The sequence below is a fragment of the Oncorhynchus mykiss genome, chromosome 4 (assembly GCF_057628025.1).
Source record: "Oncorhynchus mykiss isolate SJ-2025 chromosome 4, ASM5762802v1, whole genome shotgun sequence".
Lineage (NCBI taxonomy): Eukaryota > Metazoa > Chordata > Actinopteri > Salmoniformes > Salmonidae > Oncorhynchus > Oncorhynchus mykiss.
In genome coordinates, this window is record NC_143025.1 from 20,272,399 (window position 1) to 20,295,611 (window position 23,213).

The 23,213-nt window shown below is 39.5% G+C and overlaps 2 protein-coding genes across 18 annotated transcripts in view; both read right to left on the reverse strand.

The window, feature by feature from the left end:
* Positions 1-9,674, reverse strand: part of LOC110521466 (TLE family member 5) — a 40,979-nt gene extending 31,305 nt beyond the window's left edge. For both annotated transcript variants that reach the window (XM_021599037.3, XM_021599036.3), the window contains exon 1: positions 9,057-9,674. In XM_021599037.3, the coding sequence (XP_021454712.1) occupies positions 9,057-9,083 (27 nt within the window). In that variant the 5' untranslated portion in view covers positions 9,084-9,674. The remainder of the gene's footprint in view (positions 1-9,056) is intronic.
* A 654-nt stretch (positions 9,675-10,328) lies between these two features.
* The window catches only part of LOC110521465 (guanine nucleotide-binding protein subunit alpha-11), a 72,852-nt gene continuing 59,967 nt past the window's right edge, over positions 10,329-23,213 (reverse strand). For 6 of the 16 annotated variants that reach the window (XM_036969501.2, XM_036969512.2, XM_090231405.1 and 3 more), the window contains 5 exons: positions 21,084-21,212; positions 20,471-20,599; positions 17,854-17,983; positions 15,794-15,947; positions 10,329-15,396 (listed from right to left, as the gene is read on the reverse strand). In XM_036969501.2, the coding sequence (XP_036825396.1) occupies positions 15,206-15,396; positions 15,794-15,947; positions 17,854-17,983; positions 20,471-20,599; positions 21,084-21,212 (733 nt within the window). In that variant the 3' untranslated portion in view covers positions 10,329-15,205. The remainder of the gene's footprint in view (positions 15,397-15,793; positions 15,948-17,853; positions 17,984-20,470; positions 20,600-21,083; positions 21,213-23,213) is intronic. The other 10 variants (XM_090231395.1, XM_090231401.1, XM_090231406.1 and 7 more) reach the window with 2 other exon arrangements.

Below are 23,213 nucleotides of genomic sequence, written 5' to 3' on the forward strand. Positions count from 1 at the left end.
TGAATTCTCTTCAGATTACCTCAACAAAATTGACAACTAGAATGACAAAGGTCTGCAAGGCTGTAACTGCTACAAATGGAGGATTCTTTGACGAAAGCTAAGTTTGAAGGACACTATTATTTCAATTACAAATCATTATTTATAACCTAACCTCTTGACTATATTTCCTATTCATTTTGCAACTAATTTCATGTATGTTTTCATGGAAAACAAGGACATTTCTAAGTGCCCCCAAACCTTTGAACAGTATTGTATCTACAGTGCCTTCAAAAAGTATTCATACCCCTTGACTTAATCCACTTTGCTGTGTTAAAGCCTGAAATCAAAATGGATGTAAAAAATCTACACACAATACCCCATGACAAAGTGAAAACATGTTCTTAGACATTTTTTAAAATGTTTTGAAAATTAAAACAGAAATCTCTTATTTACAGTTTAAGTCAGAAGTTTATATTAGAGGTCGACCGATTATGATTTTTCAACGCCAATACCGATTATTGAAGGACCAAAAAAAGTCGATACCGATTAAAATCGGCCGATTTTAATATATTTGTAATAATGACAATTACAACAATACTGAATGAACACTTATTTTAAGTTAATATAATACATCAATAAAATTAATTTAGTCTCAAATAAATAATGAAACATGTTCAATTTGGTTTAAATAATGCAAAAACAAAGTGTTGGAGAAGAAAGTAAAAGTGCAATATGTGCCATGTAAAAAAGCTAACGTTTAACTTCCTTGCTCAGAACATGAGAACATATGTAAGCTGGTGGTTCCTTTTAACATGAGTCTTCGATATTCCCAGGTAAGAAGTTTTAGGTTCTAGTTACAGGACTATTTCTCTCTACACCATTTGTATTTCATATACTTTTGACTATTGGATGTTCTAATAGGTACTTCAGTATTGCCAGGATAATCTCGGGAGTTGATAGGCTTGAAATCATAAACAGCGCAGTGCTTGAAGTCTTGCGAAGAGCTGCTGGCAAATGCAGTAAAGTGCTGTTTGAATGAATGCTTACGAGCCTGCTGCTGCCTACCACCGCTCAGTCAGACTGCTCTATCAAATCAGACTTAATTATAATAACACACAGAAATACGAGCCTTAGTTCATTAATATGGTCAAATCTTGCAACTTTTATTCTTTCAGTGAAATACAGAACCGTTCCGTATTTTATTTAATGGATGGCATCCATAAGCCTAAATATTGCTGTAACATTGAAGGTTGTGCAATGTAATGTCATAATTACGTAAAATTCTGGCAAATTAGTTCGCAACGAGCCAGGCGGCCCAAACTGTTGCATATACTCTGACTCTGCGTTCAATGAACGCAAGAGAAGTGACAATTTCCCTAGTTTAATATTGCCTGCTAACACGAATATCTTTTAACTAAATATGTAGGTTTAAAAATATATACTTCTGTGTATTGATTTTAAGAAAGGCATTGGTGTTTATGGTTAGGTACATTCGTGCAACGATTGTGCTTTTTTCGCAAATTCGCTTTGTTAAATAATCCCCCGTTTGGCGAAGTTGGCTGTCTTTGTTAGGAAGAAAGGGTCTTCACACAGTTCGCAACGAGCCAGGCGGCCCAAATTGCTGCACACTAGTTAAAAGAAATGCATGTTAGCATGCAATACTAACTAAATATGCAGGTTTAAAAATATATACTTGTGTACTGATTTTAAGAAAGGCATTGATGTTTATGGTTAGGTACACATTGGTGCAACGACAGTGCTTTTTTCGTGAATGAGCTTGTTAAATCACCCGTTTGGTGAAGTAGGCTGTGATTCTGTGATAAATTAACAGGCACCACATCGATTATATGCAACGAAGGACAAGCTAGATAAACTAGTAATATCATCAACCATGTGTAGTTAACTACTGATTATGTTAAGATTGATTGTTTTTTATAAGATACGTTTAATGCTAGCTAGCACCTTACCTTGGCTCCTTGCTGCACTCGGATAACAGGTAGTCAGCCTGCCACACAGTCTCCTTGTGGAGTGCAATGTAATCAGCCATGATCGGTGTCCAAAAATGCAGATTACCGATTGTTATGAAAACTTGAAATCAGCCCTAATTAATTGGCCATGCCTCTAATTGTTATGTTTGGAGGAAAAAGGGGGAGGCTTGCAAGCCGAAGAACACCATCCCAACCGTGAAGCACGGGGGTGGCAGCATCATGTTGTGGGGGTGCTTTGCTGCAGGAGGGACTGGTGCACTTCACAAAATAGATGGCATCATGAGAAAGAAAAACTAAGTGGATTTATTGAAGCAACATCTCAAGACATCAGTCAGGAAGTTCAAGCTTGGTCGCAAATAGGTCTTCCAAATTAACAATGACCCCAAGCATAGTTCCAAAGTTGTGGCAAAATGGCTTAAGGACAACAAAGTCAAGGTATTGGAGTGGCCATCACAAAGCCCTGACCTTAATCCTATAGAAGATTTGTGGGCTGAACTAAAAAAGCGTGTGCGAGCAAGGAGGCCTACAAACCTGACTCACTTACACCAGCTCTGTCGGGAGGAATGGGACAAAATTCACCCAACTTGTTGTGGGAAGCTTGTGGAAGGCTACCTGAAACATTTGACCCAAGTTAAACAATTTAAAGGCAATGCTACCAAATACTAATTGAGTGTATGTAAACTTCTGACCCACTGGGAATGTGATGAAAGAAATAAAATCTGAAATAAATAACTCTACTATTATTCTGACATTTCACATTCTTAAAATAAAGTGGTGATCCTAACTGACACAAGACAGGGATTTTTTACTAAGATTAAATGTCAGAAATGGTGAAAAACTGAGTTTAAATGTATTTGGCTAAGGTGTTTGTGAACTTCCTGACTTCAACTGTAAGTATTCACACCAACATTTCCCATTATTCTTTTCAAAATTCAACAAAGTCTGGTTGTTGATCATTGCTAAACAACCATTTTCAGGTCTTGCCATAGATTTAAGTCAAAACTTTAACTCGGCCACTCACTGTCTTTTTGGTAAGCAACGCCAGTCTAGATTTGCCCCTGTGTTTTAGGTTATTGTCCTGCTGAAAGGTGAATTCATTTCCCAGTGTCTGGGGGTGTAAAGCAGACTGAAGCAGGTTTTCCTCAAGGATTTTGCCTGTGCTTAGCTCCATTCATTTAAAAAAAAAAAACTCTACATTTGTTTATTTTCTATCCTGAAAAATTACCCAGTCCTTAACAATTACAAGCATACCCATAACATGATGCAGCCACCATTATTCTTGAAAATATGGAGAATGGTATTCAGTAATGTGTTGTATTAGGTTTGCCTCAAATATAAAACGTTGTATTCATGACAAAGTTAATTTGCTTTGCCACATTTTTTCAGTATTACTTTAGTGCCTTGTTGCAAACAGGATGACTGTTTAGTAATTTTTGATTCTGTACAAGATTCCTTTTTCACTCTCAATTACACTGTTTTTTTTCATATGCAACAATTTCATTGATTTGACTTAGTTACAGTTCATATGAGGTAATCAGTCAATTTAAATAAATTCATTAGGCCATAATCTATGGATTTCACATGACTAGGAATACAGATATGCATTGGTTGGTCATAGATACCTTAAAATAAAAAATTATGAACACAACCTCATATTTTGGTGCACTTAAATTGCCATTGATAAAATGTAAGTGTTAGTTGTCCGTAGCTTATGCCTGCCCATACCATAACCCCACCGCCACCATGGGGCGTGGTTCAATGTTGACATCTTTCTGGAAGATTCACTTGAAGCCAAGTTTCAACCTCTTGGCAGAGGCAACCAGGTTTTTGGCTAAAATGTCCTGGTACTTGCAAAGTTCATGATGCCGTTGATCTTAAAAGGAAACTCCAAAACTATATTTTGGTATTTGCTTTAGAGGTTGACCGATTAATCAGAATGGCCGATTAATTAGGGCTGATTTCAAGTTTTCATAACAAATCGGAAATCTGTATTTTTTTTTATACCTTTACTTAACTAGGCAAGTCAGTTAAGAACACATTCTTATTTTCAATGACGGCCTAGGAACGGTGGGTTAACTGCCTCGTTCAGGGGCAGAACGACAGAGTTTCACCTTATCAGCTCGGGGGATCCAATCTTGCAACCTTACAGTTAACTAGTCCAATGCAATAACGACCTGCCTCTCTCTCGTTGCACTCCACAAGGAGACTGCCTGTTACGCGAATGCAGTAAGCCAAGGTAAGTTGCTAGCTAGCATTAAACGTATCTTATAAAAAACAATCAATCATAAACACTAGTTAACTACACATGGTTGATGATATTACTTGATATTATCTAGCATGTCCTGCGTTGCATATAATCTGATTGAGCATACAAGCATACAAGTACCTAAGTATCTGACTGAGCGGTGGTAAGCAGAAGCAGGCGCGTAAACATTCATTCAAACAGCACTTTTTTGCTTTTTGCCAGCAGCTCTTCGTTGTGCTTCAAGCATTGCACTGTTTATGACTTCAAGCCTATCAACTCCCGAGATGAGGCTGGTGTAACCGAAGTGAAATGGCTAGCTAGTTAGCGCGCGCTAATAGCGTTTCAAACGTCACTCGCTCTGAGCCTTCTAGTAGTTGTTCCCCTTGCTCTGCATGGGTAACCCTGCTTCGATGGTGGCTGTTGTCGTTGTGTTGCTGGTTCGAGCCCAGGGAGGAGCGAGCAGAGGGAGGGAAGCTATACTGTTACACTGGCAATACTAAAGTGCCTATAAGAACATCCAATAGTCAAAGATTAATGAAATACAAATGGTAGAGGGAAATAGTCCTATAATTCCTGTAATAGCTACAACCTAAAACTTCAAAAGGAACCACCAGCTTTCATATGTTCTCATGTTCTGAGCAAGGAACTTAAAACGTTAGCACATATTGCACTTTTACTTTCTTCTCCAACACTTTGTTTTTGCATTATTTAAACCAAATTGAACATGTTTCATTATTTACTTGAGGCTAAATGGATTTTTATTGATGTATTATATTAAGTTAAAATAAGTGTTCATTCAGTATTGTTGTAATTATTACAAATAAATAAAATCGGCCGATTAATCGGTATCAGCGTTGAAAAATCATAATCAGTCGACCTCTTAATTTGTTTCATTAGTGCACTGTTGAGTCCCACAAATTTTTGCATGTCAGCAAGTTTTCAAGATATAACTTTCAAAATACAGAAAGTGTCTCAGTCAGTTGAAGGGTTCTGTAGAATGGGATGGGGATCCAGTTTGGTGTCTCACACAATTAGGAGCTCTTTCCTTCTCCTCTGCACACTGATGAAGTGGTTGGAACCTTTGCAGTCTTCTCAGACACACTGCCAGTCTTAGAACAGAGACGCATCCCGCGGCTGCATGCACAAGAGCACACCATTCATATCATGAGACATCCAGGCTCTAGCCTGAGCAAACAATTCCTCCCCCTTCTACGTTGGCACTGGCAATGACAAATTGTTGCTATGGAGCAAGCACACCGTGGTAACATAATAGTCTTGTAATAATTTTTGCCGACATTGTATTCCAAAACTTTCATTTCAGGTTTTATTTGAGCTGGGAACGACAGGGTCTACACAGCACCAACACCGTGCAAATGCAATTGCTTGTTTAGCACATGACAGTAATGTGAACATTTCAAATAGACTTTTACTGAAGTGTTCCTTTTTTACCCGAATATGTACACAAATGTGAGTTATGTGACCATGGGTTGAGAATATTTTTTTTTCTTCTCCATATACCAATTTCTATTACCATGGGAAATTGGGATTTGGGAAAAAGATTTTGGCCTATTGCAGTCATAAAAAGGTACCCACCAGGGTTAGTTGTTTTCATGCTGGGAAATATGCATTCCATTACACACAATAGCTAGGTTTTAATACAAATGGAGACCGATTTTTTTTGGTGAATATTCTAAAATATGCATAAAGAATATTCACATTTTCCCCACGAGAGGTGTTTCCATGAAACTGACTTATTGAGGACAAAATGCTGTGTGTGATGACGTAGTGCACATAAAAAGTACTTTTGCAAACACCAAGAAATTCAATGTGTTTCCATCTACCGATGGCTGCCAAAACTTTTGCGATAAATTGTAAACTTGCCCAATCTGTTTTTGCCGCATGCTCTCTAGACATTTCTCTGATAAAGTTGACAGGGTAGGTTATAAGATATGGATAAGAGCAATATCATTTTAATTTGATAACTTGCAGCCAAGCATCGATCATCATCTCACCAGCATTCAAATAATACCATCAATATTTATAGGAAATTGGCATCAAGCGCATCATCAAACTCTTTTGGTGGGGGTCTGGTGGTCCGACCCTAGTTAAGTACTTCTCTCTACGCGTAGTCTGACCTTGATCTTAAGCATGACAATAGCATGCTATTCACCCGCTATTTGTTTTAGGTGGAGATCAAAGAAATTAATGTGTGTCTACAGATACACCCCATTTGATTTCTAGAATGTTTAATTTATATGCCTGGAGTTTTTCACTGTATATATATATATATATATATATTTTTTTTTTAATTGTATTAGCCACTATCGGTAGCCACCGTCAGTTATACCCGCATGCATTTATAACCGTGTTACTTTCCTTACACTTTGCACCATTATATATTGTTTGTTTACGTTTCCTCTGTCACGTTCGTGTGGCTGTTCCTGAGGATCGCTAGCAATAGTGGTTCATAGTAGGCTAACGTATTACAAGTTATGAAATAATTTGGGACTTGTAGCCTATTTGAATCATTATGGAACGCAGACCATATGTATCAGTTTAAACCTGGAGCAAGGTTCATGATGACTGAACTGTTGTCACAGTTCCACGATAAGTGAGGAATATTAAGGTAGATTTATAGACTACTGTTCAAACCATATTCTACACTTTTCTCACCTTCCAATATGTCATGGCTGGAACAGTTGAATATGGTAATTTTCAGGATGAATCAAACCAGTGTATTTATGATAAACCAATATATTTTGTGTAAAGGCGTTCCAAACCTGTTTTTTAATTATTCATAAATACTTTCCGAGCCCCAAATAATAGAGTATTTTTGAATGCACCAATTGGTGCTGAAAAGGAGACGAATGTGTGTATTGACATGGCCTTCTCTCATTGATCCCTAATGTTATGAACGTTCTCTCCATATACTCTAGTAAGTTATGTTTTTTTTTTTTTTTAAGATGTCTTTATATAAATGTACTGAAACATCTATTGAATGACAACTCCATGAGGAAAAACACAGCAAGTGGGAGGGTTTTCACCAGGTGAATTACATTTATTCAAGTGCGTGCAAGGGAACAACATTACGCACCGGCATAAGGTAATGAATGCCTTGATCACACCGATAGTGATTTTGCGCAAAATAGTATACAGGATCACCTGGATGTGTATGCAAAAAAAGTTCAACATTTACCTTCTGCTACCATTTCTGTCAAGTCGTCTACACATACAGTTGAGCATACATTCGATAAATCCAAAGTATGCACCACACAGAACACACTGCAACAGCAATGCTACAAGGCAAACGCAGCGCTCCACTGGAAATTAATTACTTCTGGTGTACCAAAATGCAATGAAGCTGTCGATCACACCGGTCAGCATCATTGCTCAAAATAGAATGCAGCATCATCTGCACATGTATGCAACAAAGGTTCAACTTCTGCTACCATTTCTGTCAAGCCATCTATGCATACAGTTTGACGCATAGGTTCGATAAATCCAACGTATAGACAAGAGTAAACGCACTGCAACTGCGTCTGCCAAGCTGCAAGGCAAACGCAGCGTTTCATTGGAAATTAACGTAATTCTAGTGTACCAAAATGCAATGACACTGTCGGTGTGTTCGACGCGTATGCCTGAAAAATAACTACTGAGAAGTGCGTTGGAAAGGCGTGCGTATAAAAAGCGTACATTTCCTAAGTCTGAATCAGGCCCTTAATGCTTTCCCACGTTGTGGTTGTACAATTTGGCATATCATCCCGTGACTCCAAGTGATGGTTTACGCCACCAATTTTCATGCAATTAATTTTACAGACACAAAAAGAAACAATGTCAAACGAAATTGTACCGACACTTCATGTTTCCATAACACCTGTCGTGTTATGTTATTTATTAATACGCCATTACTATACTTGCATAACAACTGGATGGAAACGTGGTTATTAAGGCACAACACAGACCTACTACATGGGTTGCAGGCCTTGAATCGCAAGCCAGTACCAGCTCTACCCCTCAGTATATTCTGGATACTCAGGTAGATACTTCACTTAATTATTTTATTGTCAATAGGATCATGTAGACAGCCGTACTTATCGTTGTCAAAGAAACTATAAATTCCATTGACAACAAATCATAGACAGGCAGTTCTGATTTCGAAAGTTAATTATCTTAAAATGTTTCAACATTGGACATGAACCAAATCTACCCCCAGTTCCTGTATCATGTCTGCAAAGTCCCTCAACTTCTTCAATGTCATCATATGAGGCTCCCTGTAAGAGTAATCACTACACTGTATGCATTACGTTGACGGGCTTGTATACTTGTAGCTACAGTAAAATAGCCATCCGTTCTACATTTCCCATCTGCCTTGCAATCCAAATTCATTAGCAATGCAAATCATGCGAATCTGTATTGAACAGAACAAATATTGTAATTGTGTCACCGACAGTTTGATGCAAATACTTGGAAATGAGCATGATTCTTTTCCACTTTAATTAATAACCAGTGAAATCGCAGTCAACAAACGGCATAAAAATGTATGGGCACAACAAGTAGCTAAGCATAATACCGGTGGTTAGGCACAAATAGGCCCTAATTTATGTCTGGTTTAGTAATCAAATTGCCCCAGGGGGTCTGCTTAATTCAGATTTGAAACTAAATGTGACGATAATTTTTTGTTGATGGAAGTGACATGCTGAAAACATAAAAACCTGATGCAATACAAAGTAACGATGTCTGCTCATTGTATAACTAGATACAATCTAACTGGCACACGAAGACAAACAAGTTAAATACAGAAAATAATCTAGTGATTCTCCGAATATTATATTAAATCCACTTACTGAATGTCTGGATTGTGGAAACATCATGTCAATTCCTTGTTTATTGTTTTCCTTCCCAAATACGATGAATGATGAGTGTTCAAAATGTAGCCCCACAAAAATATTGGCTTGTTGTTCCCCTCTTTGTCCGTATTTGCAAACTCGAATCTAGCCAATAATCACACGAGTTGACCAGCTCACTAGCGAACGCTAGTTATTGTCCCCAAAATTGGTGATGCAGCTGGCGTCAGCTAGCTAATCAATATCTCTTGTTTGTCCAGGTGTATATCACTCGACAAAAGTAGCCCAGTAGCTACCAGCTGGAATCTCGTTTTCGTTGAAATACAAACCTCAACCATTTGAATGGTCCTTTCTTAATTCTTCAAAGGTTGTCGCTCAAAATGATTAATCGCTGTTGCTAACGTTAGTTTTCAGTTTATAGGTAACGTAACTAGTACACTAGCTAGCTAAATATAATATGCATATAACTACAAATGTTATGGATAACGCTAGGTCTTTTCCTGGTTTCTTTTGTTCGGTCTTCTTTCGCCGTGTGTTTTCGCCAACGCAACAAAGCCAGCTAAAGCTATATGTCCGCTAACACACAACGCTTCAGATGGAAAACTGCTCGAATTCGCAAAAATAACAAAATGGACCTCTGTATTCGCTTAAATTGAATTCCTCCCGTTTATTAACAACCAGTGCTGGTAAACAAACAGTTGGCGCAAAAAAAAACTAAAGCTTAAATCATTAACAAATCTTACAGTAAACTTTAAAGTATACACTTGCTCAGCGTCTGTCAAATCTGTCCCTAGCCTAAATCCGAATTTGTGGCGGAGGTTGGAGTCCACATTCCATTCCTGAGGCAAGTTGCGACGTTACAAAACGCCCCACAAAGATATCCACCGTACAGAACAAATCATATTCTATGCCAATTGGAATAGAACGCAGTGGGTGTTAAAAGAAAATGTATTTCTATCTGAAACGTTCTACGTTGCACTTCTCAACATGCCCAAAACGTTATCCCAGAAATGTAATGGCTAAAGAACTAGCGCCCCTCGTGGAAGGGAACACAAATTCCACCTTGAATGCGTACACTAGCTGCATTTAATTTGTTTTCTATCGTTTCCCACTGTGGTATCAACAACAAATGTCAACCACATAAAATGTATCAAGTTTGTCTTCTGGATGATTTTTTTGTTTCAATCATAAAGCCTCATATTAAAAGGTGCTGTATTTCAAAAGCTAATTGTTCAGAAATGAGTTCATAATATACAGACAGAACACCAGCAGAGTATAGGAACACATTTTATTCCAATTTAAAACAGATACTTTTTCTTTAAAGGAGAAGGCTATGAAAATCATTTTCATGTTTGAATGAGGTTCAGGCAACAGTGGTTGAAATGAAACATACAAAAGAGAAATATGGCTAAAATACTGTAAATCAATACCCATTAGGTCCCTTTTCTGGAGGGCTTCGCATTAATACAGTTTATCCCCCTCCCCCCACCCAAACCAAACCAACACATGCAATTAAAATGTGATTTCTTTCAAAACAGCAGTTTATCATTAAATACAGAATAAAACTCACCTTTTTCATTTATTTATTCATCTTAAATCACATACTTAGTGTTTATTTGTTTTAAAAAGTGGACCATGAAATACATAGGTCCTTATGATTTTTCACAACATTGGCACTTGTTAAGAGTCTGGCTCTACAAAGAAAGGGGATTGGCACATTCATTATTGTACATAATTTACATTTGGTATACTTAAGAAAAAAATACATTACTTTCAATTTATACACCACTACACAAAGTTTATTTAACCTCTTATTTAAAAATCTATCATAGTAAGTGCTCCTAAATACAAGAGTTCAGGTAATGCATCAGCCTTACAAAAGAAACAAAAAGATGCAATAAGAGCTTTTAGCATTTCTGTGCATCCATCACATCAGTATGGATCTCAAGAAAAAGCATTAACCATCAAAAGTGTATACACATCTCATAGTACCAACAAAACGTGCTTGAATGAACATGTAAGTTGCATGAATGCAGGAAGTCCCATTGCTGCAGCGCAGGTTCAGTGCATTGACCCGTGAGAAAGAAAGGATTAAAGATCAAGTAAGAGGAGACAACAGCTGATATTCTAAAAAACACCATATTCATTAATTCACCGATGAATCCAACTGCTACAGTATTTTACTCTTTCGGTACCTTCACTTGGCAAAGCATTACAATAAATAAAGTTTAACAGGCTTATTTCAAAATGAACTGTATGGAAAAATGGTGGCAACTGTTTGTATATACTGTAGTGCTAGTCAGTCTATGGCATGGACTTGCCTCTAGTAGTGTATCCCTTCCTCAATCCCCACTGTGCTGGTTTCAGTGACGACAGTACTTATTCCGTGTTCTCTTACTAGTTATTGTAATGTTCAATTAGTGTGCTGTAGAGGGTGCACATGACACATTGCTACATACACACTGTCCATAGTCCACATGTGGAAAAAAACAATGTACTTGGTTTAAACGGACACTGACTGTATGCTCAGAAAACCCATGGTAGCATTCTCATATCTGCCAACAGCAGGGAGGGAGGCCTGTGCCAGACATTTGTACAGTGTTTTTTAGAGTGAAGCAACCACACAGCACATCATACACCTCAAAACCACTGGATCACAAGCTGATGCAAGATACCTACAGTAGAGAGCAAAATGTGTACAATTTAACTAAATGAATGCAAAACCACTGGGGGGTTACAAGCATGAAGAGAGCCCAGCATGAGTGTCACGTGTAGAACTAAACCCTACTCTACCTAAGAAAGTAAACCACAGGTCAAAGGGGTGGAGTGTGCTTCTTGAGGTAACAGAGCAGCAGAGAAGCAGTAACCACTCTAAAACAATTCAAAAACAAGCTGCCTTGTTGGTGGTGATCTGAAGTACCACTGGCAACATCTCAGTCCAGCCTGCCCTGGCAAGAGACTTTCGTACTCCTGAGAGAGAAATGAAAACTTGCCTACAAGCTCAACAAGTTAAACCAAAAACATCCGTTCAGACATATGCAATCAGGACAAAAAGTCTGTTCAAATTGAGTTGAAAGCCTCATCTGCAGTTGTACAGGAAGCATTCATATATTTCTTATTTTTATGTACAGTTCACAAATAATGTGGTATTTAAAGTATTAGGTGTGGGACCATTAATTAACAAAGAAAGGCCTTCAAATACAAGTTGTGCAACACCAAACATCCCTGACAACTCACAAGCTGCCTTCACGACAAGGCCGCATCCACCGTGGGTTGGCCAAATGACAAGGTATTACAAAATGTCCAACATGTTTCAACATTTTTAAAACACTGTGGCACTTAATTAAGTCCAAAAAAAGGTCATACTTTTCCACCTTCAGTGAAAGCAACATGTATAGATATTTCCATGAATTGCACAAACCATTTAACAACTGGGGTAGAGAATGTAGAGGAAAGGTAAAAATTGGACCTTTCAGCCAGGCTAGTATACAGTGGACATTAGTTAAGGGGGACTGAAAAGTATACCCAAGCCAACATTATGGGCAAAACATTCTTAGGTTGCAATTCAATGTAATTGTAAACACACAGCAAGATCTTAAACAGAGCACAAACTTCACTTTGCCACTTTGGCCATTATTTTTGGCACCAAAAATACAAGATATGAAAAACAAGTCTGCATTCATGATAACTCTCTAAAGTGTTAAGTTTCACCTAACCGCTTTCACCCAACGCTCTCTGGAGTGCAAATAGCACTGTGGCAATCATATGTCTTCCAGTCATGGTCTTTCTTAGTATATAAATCTCAAGCATAGAAACATGACTAGTAGGGCACATAAAACACAAACCATCCACAACAATGGACTAAAGCCAAGCTGAAGACATGAATGGCAGGTGGGAACGGAAGAGCACACTAAAGATTGGCTGAGGCAGGTAGCTATGCGATCCCCTCGTGGTTTTACTAGGCTCTGCTCAGGCCCAAACGGGCTGGTCAAAGTTTACAGGCAAATAGCCAGCAGAATTCATCCTCCAATGATCACCAACTGGCATCCCTGGACAGTTTGCACTCAACCTGTGGCAATGGCCTTCCCCTTGGCATCAACACACCCCAACACTGGCTCCCTGATTCATAACACTCACTTTAATTGCACCTATTGCTCTATATCATCCATAGAGTCCTTTAATTCTCTGTCAACTTTGCTAGTAGTAGCCCTTATAATGAAAAGTTATGAAAACTCACCTGAATTACGTTAAAGACAAAATAGCAATCTATCGACATACTGTTAGCTATGGAATCTTAACTATCAAGCAAAAGACAAGATATGGGATTAAAAACCAATACCAAACTAAAATCTTAAATGACAAAAATGCAAGCACAGACCAGTTAAATTCAACCACTGATGAGTCTCTTTTTTTCTATTTGCATAATGCACCAACCCAAAATGGAAAAGAATCTTCCCATTCTCAAGCATTTCAAAATTGAAGCAGAACATAACTGCAACTACAAAGTATGATGTCTCTAAAGAAAGGTAGATCACATGCCGATAAAATCATATTTTTTTAACAGCAGTATGGACCCCGTCTCTCCCAGTCTCCCATCTGATGGAGACACTTCTAGAGCTCTGGTCCATAAATTAGACAAATAAAAAAAATACTTCTCTTATTTATCACTGCCATTTCTCAAAATATTGGCCAAATAGGGCAAAAAATATCCAATACCTTTAACAAAGAGAAGTTGTACTGACACCGTGTAGAGGACCAACTTGTGACTTAAGTTACCTGGCAGCACTAAAGATTTCTTTATTACAACAAACTATTGCTCCTTACTACTCCTTTATGTCATCTGCACAAGTACAGCAAGTTGTTTACCTTCATTGGAAGATAACCAAAATGTTAAAAAAGTCACAGAAACACACTATCAAACAATTGTAATTAATTAGGCAATTGTCCAAAAGAAACGGTATAGTACGGCAAATATAAATGAGTTTTGCCTAAATTAATGTACCAAACTTTTCAATGCAACTATGAGAGAAGACACATGTAAATATACACATTTCGTTTCAGTCATCTCCATCACCCCATTCCCCAACGAGTTGATTTTGTTCATCGTATCTGAAAAGTTTTGGGGGATGTAACTGATACTGGCAACTTGATTGTATCTACAGCAAACAAAACATTTGGCAAATGGTACAGCATTTTAAGGAGTAAAAATCATGACAAATTAAATCTAAATAGTGCTGCAGTTTATTCATATTGTCGTTTTAGAATGTTACAAGATGCTGCCAATTCAACAAGGGGTTCTGTGAAAAATGTAAATTATGTTTTGTCTGACGGACAGGGGAGCAGTGGATTAAGGAGGAAACTTTAACAGTTTCCAATCATGTAGGTTACATCCTCTATTGGATAATTGTGACTTTCCTCTTGGAAATGAGAAACGCTGCGGTCTTGTTCATCTTTAATTAACATCATTGGGAAAGCGGTAGTAGCAATAGTAATAGTCAATAAACTCACCTAAAATAATTCTTAATATACACAGATCAATTTACTTCATCTCTCCCACCCTTGCTCTGTCTATGTGTGAGCATCCACTTGATTGTAACACACACTTTTTATATTCAACAGTGCAAGGTGACTTCTAGCCTAGCGTGAGGTTTGGAAAAAACACACACCTCAAAGACCATGTAGAGTTGAGCTTCCCCCCCACACCTTAGCACCACCCGCACCTGCTCCAACGATTCTATGCAGTTACCCACAACCTTCTGCAGACTGGTGGGTTACCAACCTACCTACCCACCCCCAAGCCCCCCTCCTTTAACAGGGGTGACCCAGAGACGCAAGCCACACCAGGTGACAAATGAGAGCTGTCAACCACCAAGTCAAGTCAGTGGAGGGATGCAGGCTGCAGTGGGCAGGGAAGAGAGGAGTGGGGGGAATGACTGGAGCTGGAAAAACACATCCAATTAAACCATAGACAAGGAGCAGGAGGATGTTGGGACCAGGGGTGAATAGAACCTGGAATATATTACGCATGTGTGATCAAGTGTGTGTGTAAATGCATGTTGGTGAATGTGTCTGCGTGTGTGTGTTAGTGCAGGTGTGTGTGTAGATGTGTACTCTGTGCTGTGTGTGAGGTTTCTCTCAATTTCTCTCTCTCACACCAGGTTGTACTCCTTCAGGTTGAGCTGCAGGATGGTGTCTTTGACAGCAGCGAACACAAAGCGGATGTTCTCTGTGTCCGTGGCGCAGGTGAAGTGGGAGTAGATGATCTTGTCGCTGTCAGGGTTCAGGTCCACAAACATCTTCAGGATAAACTCCCGGCCTGCCTGAGCGTCTCTCTGGGGCCCTAGGGGTACACACACACACACATTATCCCAAAGCTACAGGCAACAGGACACATCACTGTGTACCTGTGCTACCAACGAACACACAACATTTTAAATTGAAAGGACAACACGTTACATGATCTCAAAAGGTAAAAGCGATTTAAATCCTGAATGGTGTGAATTTGTATTACATTTCAGTTCATTGTCTAGCCACACGGTGTCACTAAATACTAACAAAAATACATTCAGGTCTGTTCATGCCACCTGTAGAGTTTGAAATGAATAATGTTCCGATAATAAATAAATAAATCATATGCATTATATTTGATCATTTGCCTCAGTAGCTGCCATGGTACTGGACATGGCCACATTAGCCAGTGCAGAGAGGTTCTAGGATAAAGGTAAAGAGTTGTTTACCATCAAACTCTGGGAAGTAGTCGACCAGGTGGGAGTAAGTGATCTTCTCCTCCAAGAGGTCCTTCTTGTTGAGGAACAGGATGACGGAGGAGTTCTGGAACCAGGGATATGTGATGATGGTCCGGAACAGAGCCTTGCTCTCCTCCATCCGATTCTGACAGAGAAAGAGGGAGGTAGAGCGATAGGGACAGAAAGGAGAAAGGAAAGGATGGTCAGAACTCGCTTGGTTCCTTTATTTGATCTATATAGGCTATGCACAAAGTAGTCTATTTTGCATAGATAACTAAATATAATCACAGCAACTGTTCAAACAATAAACCAAAGAACTTTGAGGCCACCCAAAAGGTATTTTGTTTAGAAGTAATATCTACGTGATTCCAGGCTATTTTGAAACGGTAAAAACAGCTGCTAGCAATGTGCTTTTTCTCCGTGAGCAAACATGATAAATGTTCTATTTTTGCTGATATGGGAGCGAATACATTCAACAGTATATCAAAACTGGAAACATTTTGTAGGTTGCACTGGCAAGTATAAGAATATTTGACAGGGTATATTATTTAATTATAAATCTGATTATTTCACATGGGGGAGATGTGAGAAGCAGTTTTTAGCTAGCAGAGTAGCCTACAGCCAAATGGCAGGCACAAAATAAGGTAATGTAAAACAAACCTAAACTTTTATTACATGTAGCTATTATTCAAATATGCAATTGTTTTTTTTGCTTTGAAATGAGCCAACAGTGGTGATGTTTTTAACGTGATTATTAGGTTAATGAAAAACAAACAGGTTTTCATTATTCTATATCATGCAAAAACATTTCAACATATGCTAATTAGTGTTAACATTTTGTTCTGTTCAATAATCTAAAAATAAACCAATTTATTGCTTTCATTTCATCTATTGGGCCAAAAAACTTGACAGTAAATGTTACTTATCCTATGAAGAAACAACCCCTTCTCTACTAGAGCAAACCCATATATTTGGTGGCAGGCAGCCCAGTGGTTAGAGCGTTGAGCCAGTAACTGAAAGGTTGCTAGATTGAATCCCCGAGCTGACAAGGTAAAAATCTGTTCCCCGGTAGGCCGTCATTGTAAATAAGAATTTGTTCTTAACTGACTTGCCTAGTTAAATAATAAAAACTTTGGTCATTCATGAGCTCATATTAATCCAAGATACTGCTTGATTTAATAACAGTTCTAACAAAATAGTGAATCTAGCCTAACAAAAAAAACAAGAATAATCTGGTTAGAAACACATGGCCAATTGCCACTGCATACAATTCAATTCAGTGTCATTTTAAATTCCTGACTGCACTTGATAAAAACAATGAAATTGTCTAGTGAAACAATCATACGGCTTTCAAAATATCATTGTACCCTAGAGACCAATTTACAAAGACTCCCATGGCATTTATAGGAAATAAAGGTGGGGTAGTGATGAGATGTATTACTCCCATCCTCCAAATAAGTTCACCAAATTTTGGGGGGAGGAATCAATAAATATGTAGTTCAAAAATATAATGGGTGGAGTAATGCGCATGTTAGGATTAACTTTGCTCTTGTGAGCTTGCTGTGGTCTGCGTTAAGTCTATGTGAGAGCAGATCTTTGGCATTATATAATCCCATTATCCATGCAGAGGCACCCATCCTGTCTGTGTGTAAGGAGGGCCTGCTCTGCTGCTCCTGTGACATGATGTTTACTGTCAGATCAGGTAGATCCAGTAGCGAGAGCAGTGCAGGAGGATGTGGATGTCTCTACCCTCCAAAATACTCCGCTCTGCTCCGCCTGGCAACGTGGTGCAGTGCTGTATGAAACACTCTCTGTCATATGACCCATCAGACAGTTTGTTGTTCTAAACCAGCTCTCTCCGATGACTAAACAGCCTGATCATATTATCCTCATTTCATCTGGAGCTGCAGTCAAAGGGACACCAGCAAAATGGAAAACAAAACAAGACTCATACACAAACAAGCAGGATATAAGAAGCTACTATCTACCGTATGACTGTAAATAAGAGACTAATGACAGTGTGCCTGGTGTGTGTGTGTGTTCAATCTCACTTCGTTATCAGACTCCACCAGAACCTGGTCGTACTCGCTGAGGGCAACCAGGAACATGATAGACGTGACGTTCTCAAAGCAGTGGATCCACTTCCTCCTCTCTGACCTCTGACCCCCTACATCCACCATCCTGATTGGACAGGACCCAGATGGAGAGATGAATATAGGAGAGAAGTTTTCAAAATTAGGCTAAATTCAGACATTGATGGCAAGTTAATTTTTTTTTTTTATTGTGGTAACAAGGGTATCCAACTAAATCATTTGGTGAAACTTAAACATTTGAGGCTAGTCCCATTATCACCTTTTAGGATTCATAATGCCCAAAATCTAGCAATGAATACGGTTAACTGTCAAACAAAGCAAAAATAAAATGGATATCAAGGAATTAAAATGATTGTTCCATTGGGAACAGCACTTATAATGCAATAAGATGTATACCCTTTTGACCTGCTTTTAAAATACATCAGTGCAAAGAAGCACTCAAACCCACTTGATTGTGTTTACCCTCATATACAACTACTTGGAAAACATGATTATGTGGACATTATGTTCCTTTATGGTCAGGATTGTCAGTTAGGCAGTTATATGTTAACATATGAGAATTAAACAAATTAAACGCATGTGCAGTAAACATACTGTACATGCGACATGCATTATGCTATCAATAACTTAAATTGATAACAATTAAGTTGGATAACTTATTATGCACTAATGCAACATACAGTACAGTAAATCAAAGAAAGTGCAAGGACAGGTTAAACAACCCAAGTTGAACCAAAAAGATAAGAGAAAAGGTGTGTGCACTGTGCAGAGCCACATCCCAGCCCATTCCCAGCTAAGTGGATGCAGGTGTGCCAGAGAGGTCAGATCGGGACGGCATTATCCCGCTTGGAAGCAGCATCTAAGTCAGCCAGTGATTTCAGATTCAGAGCACAAGCCCAGCAGCAGTGTGGGGAGGTAGGCCAGTGCAAAAAGGAGAGAGGAAAGGGGGGTTAGAGGGGAGAAGGGGAGGATACAGAGGGGGAAAGAAAGAAAGAATACAGGGAGAGGGGAAGAATGGGAGAGCAGAGGGCACCTCCATCACAGATCAAGCAGGGGTACCGAGTGGAGGCAAGGATTTGGGAATACCGCTACAGTTGTTTTCCAAACATAATTTTCATGGATTTCATAGAATTTTGCATTTATAGATGGATCAGATTAGCCATCATGCAACTCAGAAATCCTCCTATTTTCCAACAGTGGTTTAGTTGATGGGAGATATCTATTAGTCTATATCCATCTTATCAAAGGAGGATCAGGGTTTCTTTCGTAGGCTAGTGAGCAGCAGCTACCGCTGTCCATCCCTGGCTGGCTCGTCCGCAAAGTGAGAAGGGGGGGGGGGTGCGTTGATAAATGGGGTCCTCTAGGACTCCTGCCTAAAATAAAAGCTCCTTCGCGTCAGCCGGCCTCCTTTCCTGTAGCAGTGATGGGTGACCTACTTAGAAGGATAGGCTCTCCTATGGAGGATGAGCCCAGAGAAATCATGACATTCTCAACCACTTCAAAAAGGCAATTAAGAGAGGGAAGCACCACGGCCGAACGCAGCAGACATACATGTTTACTTTGTCCTCATGAAAGCCTGCCTTGTGCAGCTGCTGTGAGTACAACCCGGGCTGGGCTGCACCAGACCCAATCACTCTAACACACATTGGGTTGGGGTGAAGAGGGGGGCTCCTTGCATCACAAGTCTCTCCCCATCTGACTAGCCAAATATTCAGATTGAGATTTAAATGCGGATCGTCTGGAAATCCTGAGGAATATCTCTAATTTATTATTATATAGGCTACATGTCCTTAAACACTGCTGTAGTGATTCACAGCCTATCCATCCAGTAGCAGTAGAGTGAAGCGATGGAGGGATCCTCGAGTCCAACCTCATTGTGATCCTGGGAGTTATTTCTAGCGCTGCTGTGCGTAGGAGGGGCTGACATGCTGGCTTCCTATCGATTTGCACTCTTTTGTAATCGCTCTTGTTCGCTGGTTTCATCTCCTCATGATTATCCTCTTGGAGGAGGGGGGGGGGGGCTGTTCTACACCTTGGTGCCCAGTGATCAGTCTCTTCCGCCTGGCCACTTCCAGGAGGCCTCCCCCTCCCTCAGCTCGACTGGCTTGGCCCAGACGACACTAACAGGCAGCATGCCTGGTTACATCATAATGACACCAGACTGGTTACAGTCCTGGAGTACACGGCTTCTCAACATCCCTGTTATGATGACTAAATCTTCAGATGACTAACTGATATTTAGCTCATCATTCTACTCCATCCAGTATTGTACCATGCAAAGCAAGGGGCTGAAGTGTTGTTCAGTGTTCATCTCAAGGATTAAATAGTGACAATTAAGACTTGATGGGCCTGAGACAATTACGATGGGTGGGTAAAAACTGGAGATCAAACAACAATGAGGAATAAAATTAAGCAGCAGGTGAATCAGTGTTCATGTTGATCTTGTGAGGGAGAAAATGATCAATGTTCTCTGATATCACACAACGCACAGTCAACATGAATATTGAAACAATGATGTATTTCAGAGGAAATACAAAACACAAGGAAGGGAGTAAAAGTGTGAATGTCTTTCTACCTGAAAATGATGCTTTGCAAGTCGAAAGGGTATTCAATGATCCCTGTGGTGGGGATGCGAACCCTAAGCACATCTTGTTGGGTTGGTAGAAAGTTGGGTTCAGCAATACGATCCAGATCGCTTAGATAGCTAGAGACCGGGAGAAAGAGAGACAGGAACGACAAAGAGAGAGAGAGAGTGAAGCATGACAGCAGATTACCCCCCTCCAAAGCAAGTGGACCAGTCAGTCCCAAACAGGAGAACCCATTCCTGAGAGCTCTGGGGGGTGACCCTTCACCTGCCACCTCTACCACCTACTAAACCCCCCAATCATCTCCCAGAAAGTGAGTACAGTACCTGATAGCAGCTCTCAGAGACTCTGTTAAACCTTGCATTATATTGAGTTCAAATTGAGGCAGTCCGCAAGTTCAATAAGATCTGGACTAAATACCCTTTTTCCTTTTTTGGTTATAGTTAGGAGAAGTGATTTGGCCTCAGACAAACTCAGAGCTGCTGATAGGAAGGAGTCTCAGAGAGCACGCTACCAGGACCCAGGGCTGTGCGGCCAGCAGCAGTGGGGGGGGGGGGGGGGCAGAATAGTGGCGGAGGTATAGGCAGCACTTCACACCAGTACCTGAAGATTACATTCTCCAGGTCAAAGGGGTACTCAATGATGCCAGTAGTGGGCACTCGAACCCGCAGCACATCCTGCTGAGTGGGCACGTACCCCTTGGTCGCTATTCGCTCTAAATCTCTAAGGTAACTGTGGAATGAAGGGGGACACATGACAAGTGTGCCTGATGCTGCACAATCACCTGCACACAGACAAAAACCAGGTACACACACACCCTCTCTCTCATGGAAACAGAAATACATACAGATAATCACATACATTGCACCCCTTGACGTTTTCCACATTTTGTTGTGTTACAGCCTGAATTTGGAAATTGATTTAATTAAGATGTGTAGTCACTGGCCTACACACACACACACACACAACCCCATAATGTCAAAGTGGAATTATGTTGTTCAATTTTTACAAATGAATTAAAAATGAAAAGCTGTAAGTCTTCAGTCCCTTATGGTAAGCCTAAATAAGTTCAGCAGTAGAAAGTTGCTTAACAAGTAAAATAATAAGTTGCAGCAACTCACTCTGTGTGCAATAATATCGTTTAACATTATTTTTTTAATGACTACCTCATCTCTGTACCCCACACATACAGATAATTGTAAGGTCCCTCAGTTGAGCAGTAACTTCAAACACAGATTCAACCACAAAGACCAGGGAGGTTTTCGAATGCCTCACAAAGGGCACCTATTGGTAAAAAAAAAAAAAAAACAGACATTGAATATCGCTTTGAGCATGGTGAAGTTTTTAATTACACTTTGGATGGTGTATCAATAGACCCCGTCACTACAAGGATACAGACGTCCTTCCTAACTCAGTTGCCGGGAGAGTTGTTCAGAGATCAGTTGTTCAGAGATTTCACCACGAGGCCAATAGTGACTTTCAAACAGACGGAGTTTAATGGCTGTGATAGGAGAAAACTGAGGATTGATCAACATTGTGGTTACTCTACAATACTGACCTAATTGACAGAGTGAAAAGAAGGAAGCCTGTACAGAATACAAATATTCCAAAATATGCATCCTGTCTGCAACAAGGCACTAAAGTAATATTGCAAAAAATGTGGCAAAGATATAAACTTTTTGTCCTGAATACAAAGTGTTATGTTTGGGGAAAATCCAATACAACAGATTACTGAGTACCACTCTTCATATTTTCAAGCATAGTGTTGGCTGCATCATGTTATGGGTATGCTTGTAATTTGGGAGGTACAGGATAAAACAAACTGAATGGAGCTAAACACAGGCAAAATCACATACAAGAAAACCTGGTTCAGTCTGCTTTCAGTCTGCTTTCCACCAGACACTGGAAGATGAATTTACATTTCAGCAGGACAAAAACCTAAAACATAAGGCCAAATCTACACTGGAGTTGCTTACCAAGAAGACATTGCATGTTCTTGAGTGGCCTAGTTACAGTTCTGACTTAAAATAGGCATGAACATCTGTGGCAAGACTTGAAAATGGCTGTCTAGCCATGATCAACAACCAACTTGACAAAAGAATTACAAAAATTATGTGCAAATATTGTACAATCCAGGAGTTCTTAAGAGGCTTACCCAGAAAGACTCATTGCTGTCATCGCCGCCAAAGGTGATTCTCAGGGGTGTGAATACTTATGTAAATGAGATATTTCCATACTTAAATGTTCAATACATTTACTAACATTTCTAAAAGCATGTGTTCACTTTGTCATCATGGGGTATTGTGTGGTGAAAAAAAAATGTTTGAATCCATTTGGAATTCAGACTGATAAAATGTGGAATAAGTCAAGGGGTATGAATACTTTCTGAAGGCACTGTACATTAATATATTACAGCTGTATCCTGTTACTACTCACAAACTAACGGTAGGCAGTATCCGTTTGTAACAATTATCACTAACCCTGTTAGGGGGGCTGAATCACAATAGCTCAAGTCTTTAGGGCCAAGTAACTTAACATCCTAAAATGGTCCATGTGGACATTTGGGTTCATTTTTACAGTCCTGATAACCTTATCAGTCATAAAAACAGAGTAGCCTAATCACTACATTGATTCTGAGTCATATTACAACAAAGTGTTTTGTCCCTGGAAAGCTATACGCATTAGCCATGGTGACAAAGTGCTTACTCTGCATTTTAGGGTTGAACAAATTCA